Consider the following 17,377-nt stretch of genomic DNA (forward strand, 5'->3'; position numbering starts at 1 on the left):
AAGGCGGGGAACGAGGGAGAACGGCCGAGCTGTGCCCTGGAAACGGAACTGCGGCTGCGGTGACTTCCTGCCTCGGGAGGAAGGAGCGGTGGTTGAAGTTGCGCGTCGGGGTCTTCGCTGGCCCGAGGCACCGGCGGCGGCCGCCCGGGAGGATGCGGCGGGTGGGTCTGGCGGGCCTCGGGCCCACCGCGGCCGCGGCACGGGACGGGGGTGGTCCCGGCCCCTGAGGCCGCGCCGGGCCGGGGACGGCCGGCGGGTTTGGGGTCCGGTTTGGGTTCTCACCGGGGCTAAACGCGGCTCTTCCCTGGCTCGGCGGCAGGCGGGACATTGCCCCGGGCGGTGTGCGGCTCCTGTGCCCGCACGGCGGGACGTGGCTGCCGAGGCGTTGCTCCCGTGACAGTGCCGATAAAAGTTCCTGCAGGTGCCTCCCTGCGAAGCCCCGGAGACCTTAAGGTTCTTGGCGGCAAGGTCTCGCTCCACTGCTCGGTTTGTCTCCACTGCCAGATGGAAGAATTCCTGCAAATAGGTGCCTGTCGAAGGCGGGGCCGATGGCAGCTGTAATGTTCTAAATGGGCCAAGTGATTGTTTTGAAAAAGCTGAATTGAGTGTTTCTCGTGAGTCAAATAGGAAGCAATTTAACAAGCCTCGAAATTGCTGTGTTTTAGCAGCCTAAGTCCCTAGAAAGTTAAGGTTCCAGGTATAGCCAATCTTAAGGTATAGCCAATCTTGGTTTGTTGTTGTTTGGGTTTTTGTTTGGTTTTTTTGTTTGTTTTTTTTTTAACACAGTACCGTCGTAATTCGAGACATTGAATCACGATGATACTTTGTACCGTTCGTCAGTTGGGAGGAGAAGTATCACGCCAGTTACGCGGAAAACATTTTCAGTTGTCAATATGTACAACTTGATGCAGAGCTGTGGATATTGGCTGTTTGAAATGAGCAGGACAAGTGACTCGTTGATTTTAAAGCCAGAGCCATGAAATGTGTGATGCTTAAAATTATTGTTACTGTACTTTATCCTTTGTTAGGAGTCGCTACTTTGCTGTTGTTGTCCTCTTTTTTTTGTTTATTTTTTAATGAGTGTTTCTCTAGGAATTTAGTACTAGAAAGTGTATTTTTCTGGTCCAGGACATTTCATTGTGATTCTTGAACTTCATTATAAGATGTTTTCAAGCTCATCAAGTGTTTCAAACAAGCATTCAGCTTGAGAGGAGGAGCATGAGATGCACAGTTTCATTAATGAAGCAGTTGTAATTTTTAGGGGGTTTGGCTCTTATCACTTCTTAATCTTCTTTCAAGTAACAAGATAAACAGTAAATTACATGTGTAATTCAAAACAATTTTACTCAAAATTCATAAATGGAATTGTCTTTCAGGCAGAGATGAAGCCTGGGAAATCATCACATCCAAAGGTAAATGTTTTATGATATGATTAGTGTATGAAATTAATACTGTTTAATATTAAAAATACAGACAAAGGCAAAACAACAGAACCTGCGGCAGATACAAGAGTAATTTCAGCTGCCGTTCAAAATGGATGAAAAATTGTTCCCTAGTACTTTAAATATACACTTGAATATTTGTGATTTTTTTTTTCAGTTGATAACGGTGTTAACCATTTAAAAATAGCATTAGGGCAAAATAGAATATTGTTAAAATTCCTTGCTCATGAAGAGGTTTCTTTCCTGAAAATTTTTATTGTGAGTGAATTGTGTTTTCAGTGGCTACCTAATTTTGGGACTTGTAGCTCATCTGATAGAACATAGAGGTCTGCAGAAGTTCCTAGTCTGTGGATTCAGCTGTGGAGGTGTACGGATACAGAGTGTGTGTGTGTGTATCGACATGTGTGTATATCCCAACTCAGAGCTGAAGCTCACCACTTCCAAATTTCCTTTCTGTTTTGAGAGACAATACAGTTCCATGGCAGTTTAAGCCAAAGGTACAGCAGCAGTCTGTCCTTACTTTCCTTAGGTCTTAACCTTGAGTTGGGCTGCATTGCTGTTCCTATGTGGCCATGGTTTCCTCAGTAAAGCTTTGTGTTTCAATACTGTCTTCTGCTTGTCTTTTAAGCTTACGAGCATCGTCAAATAAATAGTCGTAGGAAGTGTCACGATTCCCAAAGGCTCCCCTTTCTAATGCACCTTATCAGAGGGACAAAAGGAAAAATTTATTTTAGATGACATTATACTTACTTACCTAGCCTTTTACTTAGTTTAAATAATCAATGATTATGAAATACTGTGAAGGCTGTAAAATGGGATGTGACTTCTTGTTATAGGAAAATCTTATTTTCAAAGTTATGGCAATTACGTGAAATACAGTGCTGTAATACAATATTTCTTTCAAAAACAATATTTTTTTTTTTTAGTGAAGCAAAGAGTGCCCTCCAAGAACTTAAAGGGGTGAATACTTCTTGATATAACTTTGACATCCGGCTGTTATGGGGCAAATCCATGACTTGTTTTTGTTGTCTAGGAATAGAAGCAGTCTTGTCTAGAGGGAGGATCAGGTTTGTCCTGGTTGGGTGGGTTGGTGGGTCTGCTCTGTTTCTCAAGTTGACCACATCAGACATTAATACACTGTTAATCAGTCTCATACCCTGTTCTCCCACTCTCACACCTTTTCCAGATTATTCTAGCCCCCTCTTTGTCATAAAATTAGAGATGCAAGAGAAATGCAACACATGCTCTTTGCAATTCATGATAGAGTATTTGCATCATAAGATGTTACATTGTAGACTGTTTGGAAGGTTTATAACTTCCCATCCAGCACACCAAGAGTGGGAAATAAAGACCAAGAAGAAAATTATTGTGTGTGTGTGTGTGTGTGTGTGTTGTCTTGCAGTATGTTGAACTGTCTCAAATCTCAGCACTTCAAAAAGTGCTGACCTTACTGCTCACTGAATATTACTATATTAGCTTGCCCTTTTTATTTCTGTTCTTGAAATGGAAATTTTGTTCTATTTGTTTCATCTTCTGCTTTCCAAGATGTGTTTGGAAGGTCTGTTGCTTTGAGCTCCATAGAAAGTGTGGGTTGTAGCTTTATTGAAAATGAGATTATATTGATTTGGCTTAGCGTCTCTTCTAGGCTTGTTTGAGAAACCATCCTTTTCTGCTCTAGTGACCTTTTAATTGGTACTGAAAGGTGGGGAGGAACCTAGGAAAAAATTTTATCTCAGTTTCCTAACTAACAAATCTTGCAACAAGATGTGAAGGGCCTGGAAATGAATGGAACAAATGAAGTTTCACACAGATGGGGAAAAACATTTTAGCAGTAACGTAGTTGTTCAATAAGTCAAAGTGGTCACCTTTATTTAAATTTGTAGTGAGCATGAAACATTTGTGGCTGTGTAGTTTGCTCTTCCTGTTAACTACTTGCTGCATGTTAAGCTCTAGTTGTAGGATGTACTAGCTTTGCAATTCCAGTAGCTAAATATTTGTGTATACCTGTATATATATACACACATATATACACATACACACACCTATACCTATATATATCTCGGAAGTAATCACAAAACAGCACTATCTCAGTAGTATAATATTTTGATAGTATTATCCTGCTGAAATAAAAATAGAAGTGGTGCCCCTCTCATGAAACTAACATAGTTTATAAAATCAGCTGTGATTTTCAGTCTTCAAATAGTAATCCTTAGTGTACGTGGGATAGCCATTGCAAAACTTCATCACTTTTATTAATTCTTTGTCTCTTAGTAGTTTTGTTTAACAGTGGGTCTCTTACTCTTGCATATATCTTGTTGAGAAAACATTTTTGGAGTTTCTTTCATTTTGCAAGAAAGTCGGCAAAATGTCGAATAGTGTAGGTAAGGAGAATGGTTTTACTGTCTCATTATCAATGTTCTTATATTCCTGAAATGTAATGCAGGAAATGTTTGTTAACTTCTGTAGGAAGTTATCTTAGAAATTGAAGTAACTACTTTATATGTCTTCTAATAATTGTGAGTTTTTTTCAAGGAAAATGGATCACAAGAATTAAATTTTCCTATAGACAGTGTTTGTGCATACTTGGATATGGATAATAAGCATGAATTTATAAATAATAGAACAAAGTTGAGATAACTGCTCTTTTAGACTACTTTATATTTCACCAGTTTTATGTATTTGGAGTAGATACACTATATAAAAGCTTAATATAACATTGGGTTTGGTTAATACATGAATTTTAAGATGTGACATATTTATTTTTATTTCTGATTTCTTTCTAATTTTTGCATAAAATAGGGATAGCAGGTTTTCCTGGTCAGATTGGGTGCTTATATCTGTGGAATGCAAAGGCTGTAGCTGCAGAGGTCACCTTTTATCACTCAAGCCTAACAAGATGGCTGGTGTAAAATGCTTGGATGCATCTCTGTGTGTCGAACTCCTTTTTAGTTTGAATTCAGATTATTGCTGTGCTATATCATTTTAGGAGTATATAACTTTGTGTCAAAAGTGTACCTATTATATGCTCTATAACTTAGAGCATATAGTGCTCTTTGTGTTCTCAAACAAGTGAGTTTGTGTTGTCCCTTCCAGGTAGTGTGATTATTCAGTACAGTGGTGACTAAATGGTTACTGTAGTTTTTGTGTAGGTTTGGCATATGTTTCCATATGAACTAGGAGTGAATACTGCAAGATCTTGTATGGATGCTGGGAGACATAACTTTTGGTTGGAAAGAAGGTTTAATCCATTGTCGTTAACATAACTCTCCTCATTTTATGCTGTGTGTGTGCTTTTGTCATGAGTCTATTTTCATGTTTGGTATTTTCAGCAGTGCTTTTCATTGACCAGATAATAATGATTGTTATAAATCAGAAGCAATCAAAATATAGCAAAAAAAAAAAAAGCTGTCATAAATGTAAATAAAATGTGGTATCTAGAGGAGTCTCTCTCTTCTGAGCAGTTCAGGTGTTGCTTTGTAACCACAGTTGATTGAGATGCTGAAAGGCAGACACTAACCCATAGCAGTTCTGGGATGTGTGGTGAGCCTCCACTGGCTGCAGAGTGACGTGCACAGACTTACTGCATGCTACTTAGCAACTTAGAAATAAAGGCTATTTTTGTTTGTGTTCTCTGAATTCTAGAGTTACTTACATGAGCAGCTTTGACACACTGGTGATACAGTCTGTATGGTTGTTCCCTTGTTTTGTAGGAAAGTCTGAGGGAAAGCAGAAGTTACTGTGATCTCACTCAACCAGTCTTCTAGTGCTGTTAATGGACTGCCTGCAGAAATACTGTAAATGGGATTTTGAAGAGTTCTAAAGCCTTTCCTTACAATTGCATTTCTGCTTGTTTTACAGTCAGATGGTTTCCAAAAGTTCAAAGGGAGTTTGCCACCAAATTTTATGTTAATGCTTCAGTACATTGACTTGCCATTAATCTTCTGCAAGTACAAATGCTTAAATTGCTACCTTTTTATTTTTCCTATATTTATATGTATACATTTGGGTTCTTTTGCAGGATTTACTTGGAGTAAAAGATCACTGACTTCTACAATGGAAAAATCATGGATGCTTTGGACCTTTGTTAAAAGATGGCTGCTAGCTTTGGCTTCCTGGTCTTGGAGTCTCTGCCGTATTTGTCTATTGCCCCTGATAGTGACTTTTCACTTGTATGGAGGCATTATACTCCTTATATTAATATTTGTATCAATAGCGGGTATATTATATAAATTCCAGGATGTTCTGCTTTACTTTCCTGAGCAGCCCTCTTCGTCACGCCTTTATGTTCCTATGCCTACTGGTATACCACATGAAAACATCTTCATCAAAACCAAAGATGGAGTTCTTCTCAATCTTATTCTGCTGAGATACACGGGGGACAATGCAGCGTATTCTCCAACCATCATTTACTTTCATGGGAACGCAGGCAACATTGGCCACAGGTTGCCAAATGCTTTGTTGATGCTGGTAAACTTGAAAGTAAACTTAATTCTGGTCGATTATAGAGGGTATGGCAAAAGCGAAGGAGAAGCAAGCGAAGAAGGCTTGTACTTAGATTCTGAGGCTGTCTTAGACTATGTGATGACTCGGTCTGATCTTGATAAAACAAAAATTTTTCTTTTTGGCCGTTCCTTGGGGGGAGCAGTAGCTATTCACTTAGCCTCTGAAAATTCCCATAGGATTTCTGCCATCGTGGTGGAGAACACCTTTCTTAGCATCCCATACATGGCCAGCACTTTGTTCTCATTCTTTCCGATGAGGTATCTTCCGCTGTGGTGCTACAAAAATAAATTTCTATCCTACAGAAAAATCTCTCAGTGCAGAATGCCTTCTCTCTTCATCTCTGGGTTGTCCGACCAGTTAATTCCACCAGTTATGATGAAGCAACTTTATGAATTATCCCCAGCTCGGACTAAGAGATTGGCAATATTTCCCGATGGAACTCACAATGACACTTGGCAGTGCCAGGGTTATTTCACTGCACTTGAACAGTTCATCAAAGAAGTAATAAAGAGTCACTCCCCTGAAGAAATGGCGAAAACATCATCTAATGTAACAATAATATAATTGATATTCTCCTTTGGGGTGGAGTGGGGCAAGTACCTGCACTGTACCTTGATTTGTGATAAGTGGTAAAAGGATGTCTGTTTTTAAATGTATGTCATGTCTGTACTTGCCTAAAGAGTGAAATTAAACTTGGAAAGGTCTGATATTTTATTAAGGTGTTCCAGATAACTTTTACATTTGCAGCATTGTAAATGAACCATTTTATGTCTTTCTCCTACTTTTTTGGTATCTCTGTCCATATATTCCACTTGTTTGATATGTACAACAGATGCTATTAAAGAAACTTGCTACAAAAGTAGTACAGAATGTATTTAGAACAACAGGAGGCTCTTTGGTATTCACTGCTGTATGTGTGAGCTTTTTGGACAGCCATGGTTAGCACAATAATTACTTGCTTCTCTTAGAGTTTATTTAAAGTGTGCCATGCATGAGATTAGTGTTTTATTTCTTGAAATTTTATATTATGCAAAGTGGGAAGATTTTAATGCGCTAAACAATATAAAATAACATAAATGGTAGAGTATACTTGCAGGTATACAATCCTGGGTTATTACTGGTTTCTATGGTTATGCAAACTTATCTATGTCAAACTGCAGTTGAAGATGAAAAGATACTTTCCTTATTTTCATTTGCTGTTTGTATTATAATAGTGCACAAAAGGTTGTATGTGCCTGACATCATGACTTCAGGATTTTACCCAGGCAGTTTCTTTATAGGAAATAGAAGTAACTTTTTCTGAAAGAGATCAGTGCAATCTAAGCTCCTTTCTGCCTCAAGCTCTCCTCACTAATGCACAGGCAAACTATTTGGTAGTACTAGTCTTCTTGTGCATTTGAGGTGATAATTCTTAAGGCAAAATGGGTGGTCATACAAGGTAAAAGTAGGTTTTTGTGTTCAGATTTTTACACTGGGGTAGTTAAATGTTTGTACCTTTATTTATACCTTCTAAAGAAACAAATTCAAATAATTACCAGTGATCACATTATTAGAGAGAAATGTGTAGAGTTGCTACAGTAAGGATAAAGAAAATGAGCAGATGGTCCTATCATTGAGGGAAGGCAGGCTCTTCAGACACTGATTGACTGGAGCAACAAGCCGAGGCCAAGGGCACGAGGTTCAGAGGTTCAGCAAGATGAAAGGCAGGGTCCTGCACATGAGTCACAAGCCCATGCAGGGCTACAGGCTGGGGAAAGAGTGGGTTGAGAGCTGCTCAGCAGAAAAGAGACTTGGAGGTGCTGGGCAACAGCTGCCTGGATGTAAGCCTGCAGCATGTCCAAGTGGTCAAGAAGGCCAATGGCATCTTGGCCTGTATCAAAATAGTGTGGCCAGAAGGATCAGGGCAGTGATCCCTTTACTTGGCACTGGTGAGGCCACACCTCAAGTCCTGTGCTCAGTTCTGGGCCCTTCATTACAAGAAAGACATTGAGGGGCTGGAGCAAGTCCAGAGATGGATAACAGAGCTGGGAAGGGTCTGGAGCACAAGTTGTGTGAGGAGCAGCTGAGGGATATGGTGGTGTGTAGTTGAAAGAAAAGGTAGCTCAGGGGAGACCTCAGTGCTCTACAACCACTTGAGAGGAGGCTGTAGGAAAGTGAGGGTCAGCCTCTTCTGCCACATTTCAAGTACAAGGATGAGAGGAAATGGCCTTGCATCAAAGAAGGTTCAAATTAGATTTATAAAACAAATTTCACTGAAAGAGTGGTTAGCCATTGGACTAAGTTGCCCAGGCAGGTAGTGGAATCACCAGCTCTGGGATCATTCGAGTCATCTGGATATGGCACTTGGGGATGTGGTTTAGGGGTGATTATGGTTATGTTAGGTTGATGATAGTACTAGATGACCTTGAAGGTCTCTTCCAACCTTGATGATTCTGTGATCAAAGACATGCTGTTAGCTTAGTCTTTAATGGAGTATGAGAACTGTTTAAATCTCTTCTGCAGGATTAGTTACTTATCTGCTGCACTTGAGTTTGCCTCTTCAAAATATTTTTTTTAATAGAACAAATTGGAAAATCTTCCACACAATCTTTAAAGTTGCCCTTTGGATTCAAATTTTTAAGTAAACTTTTCTGCCATGTTGTCCTGATTCAGAAAAGCATCTCAGCACACACTTAAAATCTGTTTCCTGAGGGAGAGTCATATTTTAAGCTTGTGCTTAAGTTCTCTGGTTGAATAAAACTGCTTTCCTGAACTGGTGCCTTAATGGTTATGCCTCCTAATGGAATTATAGTTCTTATGTACTTATGTGGGTAATAGTTGTCAGCAGTTTGTAGACAGGATGATACATCTTTTCATAAACGTGATTTTTTTTTTTTTTAAATAAGCATTCACATACCAGAAGTTGCTGCTTTCTCTGGTAAGTATCTTTTGTGATACTATTATTAAGGTTTTTGTAGAGTTGATTGAAAAAAGTTATACATCTTTGTGGATCTATAGGCATAAAAACATAGAGCATACTTTTCAATGTGAGTGAAACCAAAACTATCTTTTCAGCCTTACAGTGGTGGTTTTGTTTTTTTGTTTCTTTTGGGGAGAGGGGTACTTGGGCACAGTATATTGGAGAAGTTTGACTGGGGGCTGGGAGATGAGGCTGTGTTTGCACAGCAGAAAGGAGTTGATAGATGTCACATTGCCTTTCCCTGATGTGTTCTACAGTGAGATGAAAGCTGCTTGCATAGATTGTTTAGTTTACTTCACATTCTTTTAGAATAGAGGTGGAAGGAGAGAAGGAAAATAGCAATCAAATACTGCTTTTCTAAAATTCAGTTGATGAAGCCAAAAGAGTAGAATAATTGTTGGAGACAGAATGAAGAGAAAGTAATTGTTTCAGAATTTGTCATACCTTGACATTAAATACCATTGGGCGCAGTGGGGGGGTGGGGGAGGGGAGGGTGTTCACAAAGCATCAATTTCTAAAGTAACATGGCATTTAACCCCACTTGCCACCAATCAAAACAAAACTCCCAACCCCAGAATATCCCTGGTATTAATGTGGTACTTGTATGTAAATGAAGTATTCCTATTTGAGCACACAGTTGCTAAGGCAAAGTCAAATGGGTAGTGTTAGATTATGGCAATCTGAAACATCAAAGTGGGCTGTTTCTAAACATTACTTTTTATTATCAAGCCATATGTGTTTTCACTGTATTGTCTGCAGGACATAAGTATGAAACTTTAATTTTGCAGGTATTGTGTGTGAGTTGACTCTATTGTCATATATGCATCCTTTACACTTGTGTGGTTTCTTCCACCTTCCACATATGCACAGTTTTGTTTCTCACTTAATGGATTGGCCACATACATTTGTGAGTGAATGTTATTATGCTGTTTTTCATTGCATTGCTTATGAAGTCCACTGAAGGAAAATAGGAGGGAAGTGATGTTTTTATGCAAGTATTTCACTGCTCTGCATACAATTCTTTGAGGGAGGGAGGGAGAAAGAAGGGGGAGGAAATTTGTTCTGACAAGTGAAGACTTGTTTTTATTTCATGGACTGTGTGATGGAAACCACAGTTATCTGCTGCTAAAAACTGAACTGCAAGCAACATAGTAATAATAACTTTAAATTGCCAAATGGTGTGTTGTGATATTGTTGCATTTATTTTATTTAATACCATTATATGTTTTCCCATAACAGTTATCCATTTGTGTATAGATGTTTCCCAAATATTTGTCCTGTGGATATAAATTTCTAGTTTGGGAAGAAGTTGAGTTCTTTTCACAGGTTTTTAAGAAAGTCGTAGTTTAAGTATGTTCATTAAAGGAATTTTCTGTTTTCTAAGAAGAAATTTAAGTTTAAAAAAAAAAATGTAAAAACAAGGTTCCCAGGGAGGGGTCAGGTGTTGAACAGATGAGCAGTAGAGTTCCTTGTAAGAAAGCATAAAACCTTGTGTGTGCACACATTGTGTTTTTAATTAGTGGAAATACTTGAGGCTTCCTACTAACCCAAGTTTACATTCCCAGAATTTGTTTCTGAACTGTGAAATGCAGAGTTAAGCTGTGCTTTCTTCTGGAGAAACATTCACTGGTTTAGCTGCCCTCATGTCCATTTCTCAGGTAAAATTAGAAATAGAGCACAAATGTATTTGGTAGGCTATGGACAATCTGTCAGCTGAAGGGCAGAAGGATTAACTATTTATACAAAATATGCATATCAGCATCTCTAAGCTAATAATTGGGTCATGTTGGATGTTCACAGTGAAGAATGCAAGGCAGAATTGAGAGTCCAAGGTATGGTCTTTTCTGTTAGCAAAAAGATGCAGACGTACCTCCATTTGTATTTCATCAATTCTTGAAAAATGCATTTTTATTTTTGTTAATGACAGGCAATTTTGCTAGGGGCACTTCTGCCAAATATAAAATCAGTGCCTCTTGCATGTAGTGGGATCAGCCTAATGTATCCCATTAGGTATAATTTGCAATGCCATCCTGCTTGTATAGTTTAGAGTAGAACCCCACAGAAGTGTAAATAGAGATAGCATATTGAAGTTCTAAATAACACTTATGTTTTGAATTCAGAAACAGTCACTGATTATGAGATGCAAGCTTTTTATTTGATTTTTCTTTAATATATAGGTAAGCCAAAACTGTCTTATGAAGTATTCTTAAGTTTTGTAGACAAAGCATAAATGTTATTGTATATGTGCTAATTGTGGCAAAGTTTTACATTATCATTCTAGTTGGTTTTTACAATAAAGTTAATTTTACAAAAAACACTTTTCTATTTTTATGTACTGACATATGCAATAAATTGATACATTAAAAGTGCTGACAATGTCTTATTCTAGTTTGTGGCCTGTCTTCAGTGTGTTTGCATGGTAACAGATCAATCCCCAGGTATCATTTTCAGTCACTTAACTAAAGCCAGAGCACATGGACTAGACATGTGCATTGTTAGATGTGGACTTTGTGGAAAGCTATTACATCAGGGGAAAAAGCATATTAATAAATATGTTTCTAAGCTTTGTCATGTATCCTCACTTTCAGGAAGTGTTAGTAAGTAAAACTGGTATGTGGTGGCTCTCCATCACTTACTAACACGTTTTGCATTTCAAAAATTCTTTCTCTGGAGGTCTGAGAGATGGTCTAAGTATTATGTCCATTAGAAAGTATTTTGAAGTGTCTCTGACTAGTTTTACCACCTATGCTGGCAATATTTTAAATGTCAATTTTAAATCCTATAATGCCACTCTGATCTATAGTTAATTCATACAGTCAGAGTGGGATACTCAGTCTGAAGCAATTTCTACTTTCCTACAGGAAAATGCATTACTAAGCTTGTGTCACCTCTGCTCCCATTCAGCATGGTTAATATGAAATACCCAGAAAATAAGGGCTTACTGCTGTCTTTTATGAAGCTGCAAAATTTATGTCCTCTCCCAAATTACTGCAAGGCTTATAGTTAATTTTTAATCCAGTACCTAGGAAACGGCTGTGGGTGGGGGGTGTAGGTGTGGTACATTTGGACACTCTGTTCAAGATACCTATAATTTGGAATTTAAAAAAAAATTCTAATTTTTGTAAAGGAAGAAATGGCAGTACAGGAGTAACTCCAGATTTGAGCACTTCATGTGAATATCGCCCTGAATGAGAAGCAGGTTGCTGTCTTGTGAACTATGTCACTAAAACTTGCTTGTGCAGTAGTGTTCTGGAGAACACAGGTCTTGCATTTGCTTTCTCTTACTTGAAAATTGATAAGCAGCTGGGCTATCAAGTGCAACACAAACTGTGTCTTGGAATGTCTCATGATGTTATATTCATTTGCTTACTAGGTGGGTATAGGCCTTCATACCAGGCAAAACACCATATTTTAATTTTCCTCTGAATTTGCGAGTACTGTTTAAATCATTGTAAATTTTCATGAGAAATCATAGTAAACCTTTGTGAGAGCATATGAACATCTAAACTAAAATTGGAGCAGCCCTGACTAGAAGGACTTGGGGGTGCTGGTGGATGAGAGGCTGGACATGACCCAGCCATGAGCACTCACAGCCCAGAAAGCCAAACGTGTCCTGGGCTGCATCCAAAGCAGCGCCGGCAGCGGGGCCAGGGAGGGGATTCTGCCCCTCTGCTCTGCTCTGGTGAGAGCCCACCTGCAGTGCTGCACCCAGCTCTTGATTCTTCAGCACAGGAAGGACATGGAGCTGTTGGAGGGAGTCTAGAGGAGGGCCACTAATCTGATTAGAGGGATGGAGCACCTCTTCTATGAGAAAAAGCTAAGAGAATTGGGCTTGTCCAGCCTGGAAAAGAAAAGGTTTTGGGGGTGACCTAATTGCTGCTTTACAGTACCTTAGGGAGGCTACAAGATAGATGGAGAGGCTTTTTACAAGGTCAGAGGGACAGGACAAGAGGGAAAGGCTTAAAATTGAAAGAGAGTAGGTAAAGATTAGATATTTGGAGGGAGTTCTTTGCTATGAAGGTGGTGAAGCACTGTAACAGGTTGTCTGGAGAAGTTGTGGTTGCCCCATCCCTGGAAGTATTCCAGGCCAGGCTGGATGAAGGTCTCAGCAACTTGATCTAGTGGAGGCTGTGTCTGGCCATGACAGAGTTGTTGGAACAAGGCAATTTTTAAGGTCCCTTCCAACCCAGGCCATTCTACGACTCTGTGAAATGAAATTTAGACCAAAGGCTTGCTGTCTGCTAAAAGGTCAAGTATAGACAGATAAGGTTTTGAGAAAATGCTGAACCATTGGCTTAGCAAAAATTATTTGCTCCAAAGATATTGAACATGCCTGGGCTTTAAATCCTTGTTGGACCCTACTCAAGGTCTTCATTTTAGATTTTGTACCAAGTTCTGTCTCTGTAAGTAGATAGGAAGATACACTGATTATTTTCTGGATTTGTTTTGAAAACATTGATGTGATTAATTTGTTATGCTTCAGCTTGTATGCAGGCAGAATAACTCTTGTATGTTGGGAAAAACAGCAATTTTTCTTTCTCTGAAAGGCAATGCAGCTTAAGAGCAGACTTGGTTTTACTGTATTAAAGAACAGGGTTTCACTCCCAGCTGGAGATGCATATTTAATAATGTGAAGCAATGAGCTGAATAATGCAAATCTGCAAGGTGGCTGACAGAAATGTATGTTCACATACCAAGTTCAGAGAGATGTTGCTGCTATTTGAGGAGTAACTAAGGAACTGATTGTGCTGCTTGAAGGCAGAAAGAAAGGAAGTCCTACAGCTGGTTTGAATTACACTTAACGTCTAGTGTGGGCTAACTATTTACAAAGATTCAAAGGGAAAGGTCAGGCAGAGAACCCTTTCCTGTCCATCCTCTAGGACTCAGGGACAGGGTAGCAAATACAGCTACAAGGAAATTTTGAAAATACTTGAATCCTTGTCCTGTGCCCTCTATTGAAGGTCTCCGGACTGTAGCCGCAGCAGAGCGGCCACTCCCACATGAAGGGCCATAGCTCCGTGTTTATCTTGTTATCATACAAAAGCATTTTCAGCCCATCTGTGCAAAATCTGTTAAGTTGCATAGTGTCAAAGAGGTGGAGAAATGCAGTTCTCCACGTTGCTGGATAGCAAAGCCGGTGAGACTGTAAGAGGAGTGGGCTTCAGCTGTATGACAGAGCTCCTTTTTTCCCTGGGCAGTAAGAAGCAATTGCTGTAACATCATGTTAGGGGCAGGGGGGGGGGGGGGAAGGGGAAGGGGAAGGGGAGGAGGCTGGCATTAAGCTGCTGTAGTACATAAATTCTGGGTTGTCTTTTAATATTATATATGTTTTCAAAATTATTTTCCAGCTGGTTCTGCTGCATACTTTGAAAGACACCTATAATAATTGTTTTTCCTTTCTGTGTCAGTTCCTCTTCTCTTTGAAAGCACTGTAATAACCATGTAAAAAGTGACAGTGGCTGCAAGTCAGATGTAGGTTTACTTTGTGTCGTATGCATTTGGACCCAAATTGTCTAGATATCTAGAGAAGTAATGTATTGCAAGGAATGAAACAAAGATGGCATACCTAAAATATGCAGACACATTTGTGTTATCCTTGGCAATTTTGAAATGTTGAAGAAAAGAGAAAATATTACCCTTTCTTCTCAGAAAAATTTCATATAATTTTTTATTTTCCTTTTAACAAGATAATTTATGAAATAAGGTTTAAACTGTTTGTACAACACATCCTTTACTTGCAAGGTATTCAACATCTCCCTAGAAGTTAAAATAATAAGATGTCAGATATACAGCCACAGGAGTGGAGTATCCAGAAATAGAGTACCTTTGGGATCCATTTGTGAGGCAGAACTTGCCTGGATTTGCTGCTGTGTAAGTTGTAGTTAATGGCTGAAAGAACTAATTAAGTGTTCTTGAAGGGAATGTGTACTGTTTCAGAGAGGGGTATCTCTCTTAATACTCTTAACACAGATCTCTTCATTACCAGAAAATTATAATACGGGATTTAATCTGATCTCCCCCAAAATAGTCCTCCTGTTTTGTTCATCTTCAGAAAGGGCTCGTAATTAAATGGAAAATTTCAGAATGAAGCCTTAGCCTTTTCTGTGCTCTGCACTGTCTTGTGTGGTAAGGTGAGATATCTTGGTTTCTTTCTTGGAATAACCGCAGGGAGCATTTTGCGGCTGCTTCAGAAGTATGTGAAGCTGGACCCTTGCCACTGGAGGAGTACTTTTAGTGCAGCCTTCGCCACACTTGCCTGGATCTCTGGGCTGCAGCATCTGCACAACCTCCTTTTTAAAAACAGAACATTTGTTTTGAAGTAAACTTTGATGTCTCTTCAGTAAATTGGGTTTTTACGCAAGCCTTCACAGTCATATCAACTGCTTCTCTTTTGTATACTGAACTTCGTTAATGGTTTTTCCTCTCCCACAAAGAAGATGCTTTTGCGGTTAAAGTACAAAACTGGATTTCAGGAAATCAAAGAATTCAGTTTCTGGTTAAACCACAAATTTCCTGTATGATTTTTTGCTATCTCTGCCTTGGTTCCCCACCAGATGTAATGTTGATCTTTTATAAATTTTCAGATTAGCTGGACCCATCTTTATAATTCAATCTGATCCTCTGCATAATGGAAAAAAATTAATTACCTGCATAAAATTGCAGGGCTTGTTTCTGCTGTAACATCTTGTAAGTTTTAAACAGCCTTAATTTTGAGTTCAGGAACCCTTAATAATGGGTTCAGGAACCCATTTTCCTTTCTTGTAGTGAAATATTCTCACCTTTCAGCATCTTCAGTGGTAATGTGTTGGGGTTTGGTTTTCATTTATTTATTATTTTGAATTTTACCTAAATTTTTAATCTTCTTCCTGGTAAAGGACTTGGTTAACTAGCATTTTTAGACTAGCCAAGGCATTTCTTAACAGTTTTCCTTGGCTAAATTGAAGAGGCTTTTTAGTAAATTAATCTGAGTGTTCAACATAGCTCATACTTTGGGTTAAGGAGACACTGGTATATGCACAGATTATGTACTTTGTATGCAAATTAGGACCATATTGTCAGAATACCTCTGTTATAAGGATTTATTCTTATTTGTTTGCAGAGTTAGATGTCTAGGGCTAGGTTTCTGCAGTTTAATCTAATGACATTTTCTTTTGTAGCAGTAGTTTGGAAAATGCTGCTTTGAACTGGTTTTGAGGCAGCCCCTAAGGTTTGCTGACTTGATATGTGTTTCTTGAGACTAAAATTGTTGATGAGGTACAAAATTTTGCAAAAGGATTTTCAGGAAAGCTGTCCAGTAGAAGCAAGCTGCATGATGCTGTTTCCTTGCAGCATATATATACAAATAGTATACCTCTATTTCAACAAGAATATTCCATTGAGAGCTTGTGCTCAGCTAAAATCATCACCTTCCCATGTCTGCTAATGATTTGAGCAGTCCTTAGTCCTCTTTAGTCACACCTTAGATTATCACATGCTGCTTCTGCTGTGTTTTAAACTTACTGGCTTTGCTTTGCAGATCTGGCAACGAGCGGAATCATAAGGGGAGTATGTTATGACAAGACATAGTAGCAAGCATTGAGACACTGACTCCAGGTTCTAGGCTCTGCAGCTAGCATGGGGTTGTTGTTTGGTTTGGGGGTTTTTTTGGGTTTGGTGATTTTTGGGGGGTTTTTTGGAAGTAATTTTTGTGATTCACTTTGATGCAATTAGCAATCTGCAATTAACTAAAGCTCCATTTGATTATATTAGAAGTTGTAGAGCAATGTATATTTCTAGTTAATTCATACCACTTTTCATGATTGACCTCCTATTGTCATTAGCTATTGTTCCACTAGCTGTTATTCCATTAGCTATTGTTTCTGTCATCACCAAAGTTGTATGAATTACACTTTCTTTCAAACCACATAACTCCTTATAGAACAACATAACTCCTACAGAACAACAGAAGGTTACCAACAGAGAAATCCCTTTGATGCTTAGCTACAAATGCTTATTGAATTTAACAATTTCCCATGTGTGGGCTGTTGAGATTTTCCTCATCTCCCCTTTGAAATTGTCATTGATCAGAATTATAAGCAAGATGGAGCCAGATGTCTTACAGAAGTCCTCTATGTCACCACAATTACTTTGTCAGCCCAAATAATGACCCCATTTAAAGAGGCTGTGGAGGCTGGGAACAGCCTATTTTCTCTAGAAGTGGCTACAGCACTGCTATTTATATATTGGTCTGATATTTTCTGATACATTAATGACTGCAGAGACCTCCAGGCCAATAGCTTCTTGGTATTCCTGGATAGCTAGTTATAACTTTCGTGTTCTCACTCAGTTTCATTTTCTAAAATAGCACTTCTTTTCCAACTGTCACATTATTTTTTATTTTTGGAACAGTCAGTACTAGGCTGGTAATGTTCTGATGTCTAGGGATACTTGAATACATGTCTGCTTAGTACCAATAATTGCTTATTCTGTTAAA

The 17,377-nt window shown here is 38.9% G+C and overlaps 1 protein-coding gene across 2 annotated transcripts; it reads left to right on the top strand.

Annotated features, from left to right (window-relative positions):
* Positions 1-6,829, top strand: ABHD13 (abhydrolase domain containing 13). Of its 2 annotated transcripts, XM_009085346.4 has the most exons (3): positions 11-161; positions 1,377-1,412; positions 5,461-6,829. In XM_009085346.4, exon 3 carries the CDS (start codon positions 5,496-5,498, stop codon positions 6,507-6,509), a length of 1,014 nt encoding a protein of 337 aa, XP_009083594.1. In that variant the 5' UTR covers positions 11-161; positions 1,377-1,412; positions 5,461-5,495; the 3' UTR covers positions 6,510-6,829. The 2 variants fall into 2 exon arrangements, with proteins under 2 accessions (XP_018764353.1, XP_009083594.1); XM_018908808.3 differs by lacking the exon at positions 1,377-1,412 and having other exon boundaries at positions 1-161.
* The last annotated feature ends 10,548 nt before the right edge of the window (positions 6,830-17,377 follow it).

Source organism: Serinus canaria, chromosome 1, assembly GCF_022539315.1.
Source record: "Serinus canaria isolate serCan28SL12 chromosome 1, serCan2020, whole genome shotgun sequence".
Taxonomy (NCBI): Eukaryota; Metazoa; Chordata; class Aves; order Passeriformes; family Fringillidae; genus Serinus; species Serinus canaria.

What these genes read in the sequence shown, in the direction of transcription:
- ABHD13 (XM_018908808.3), top strand. Translation starts at nt 5,496, where the DNA reads ATGGAAAAATCATGGATGCTTTGGACCTTTGTTAAAAGATGGCTGCTA.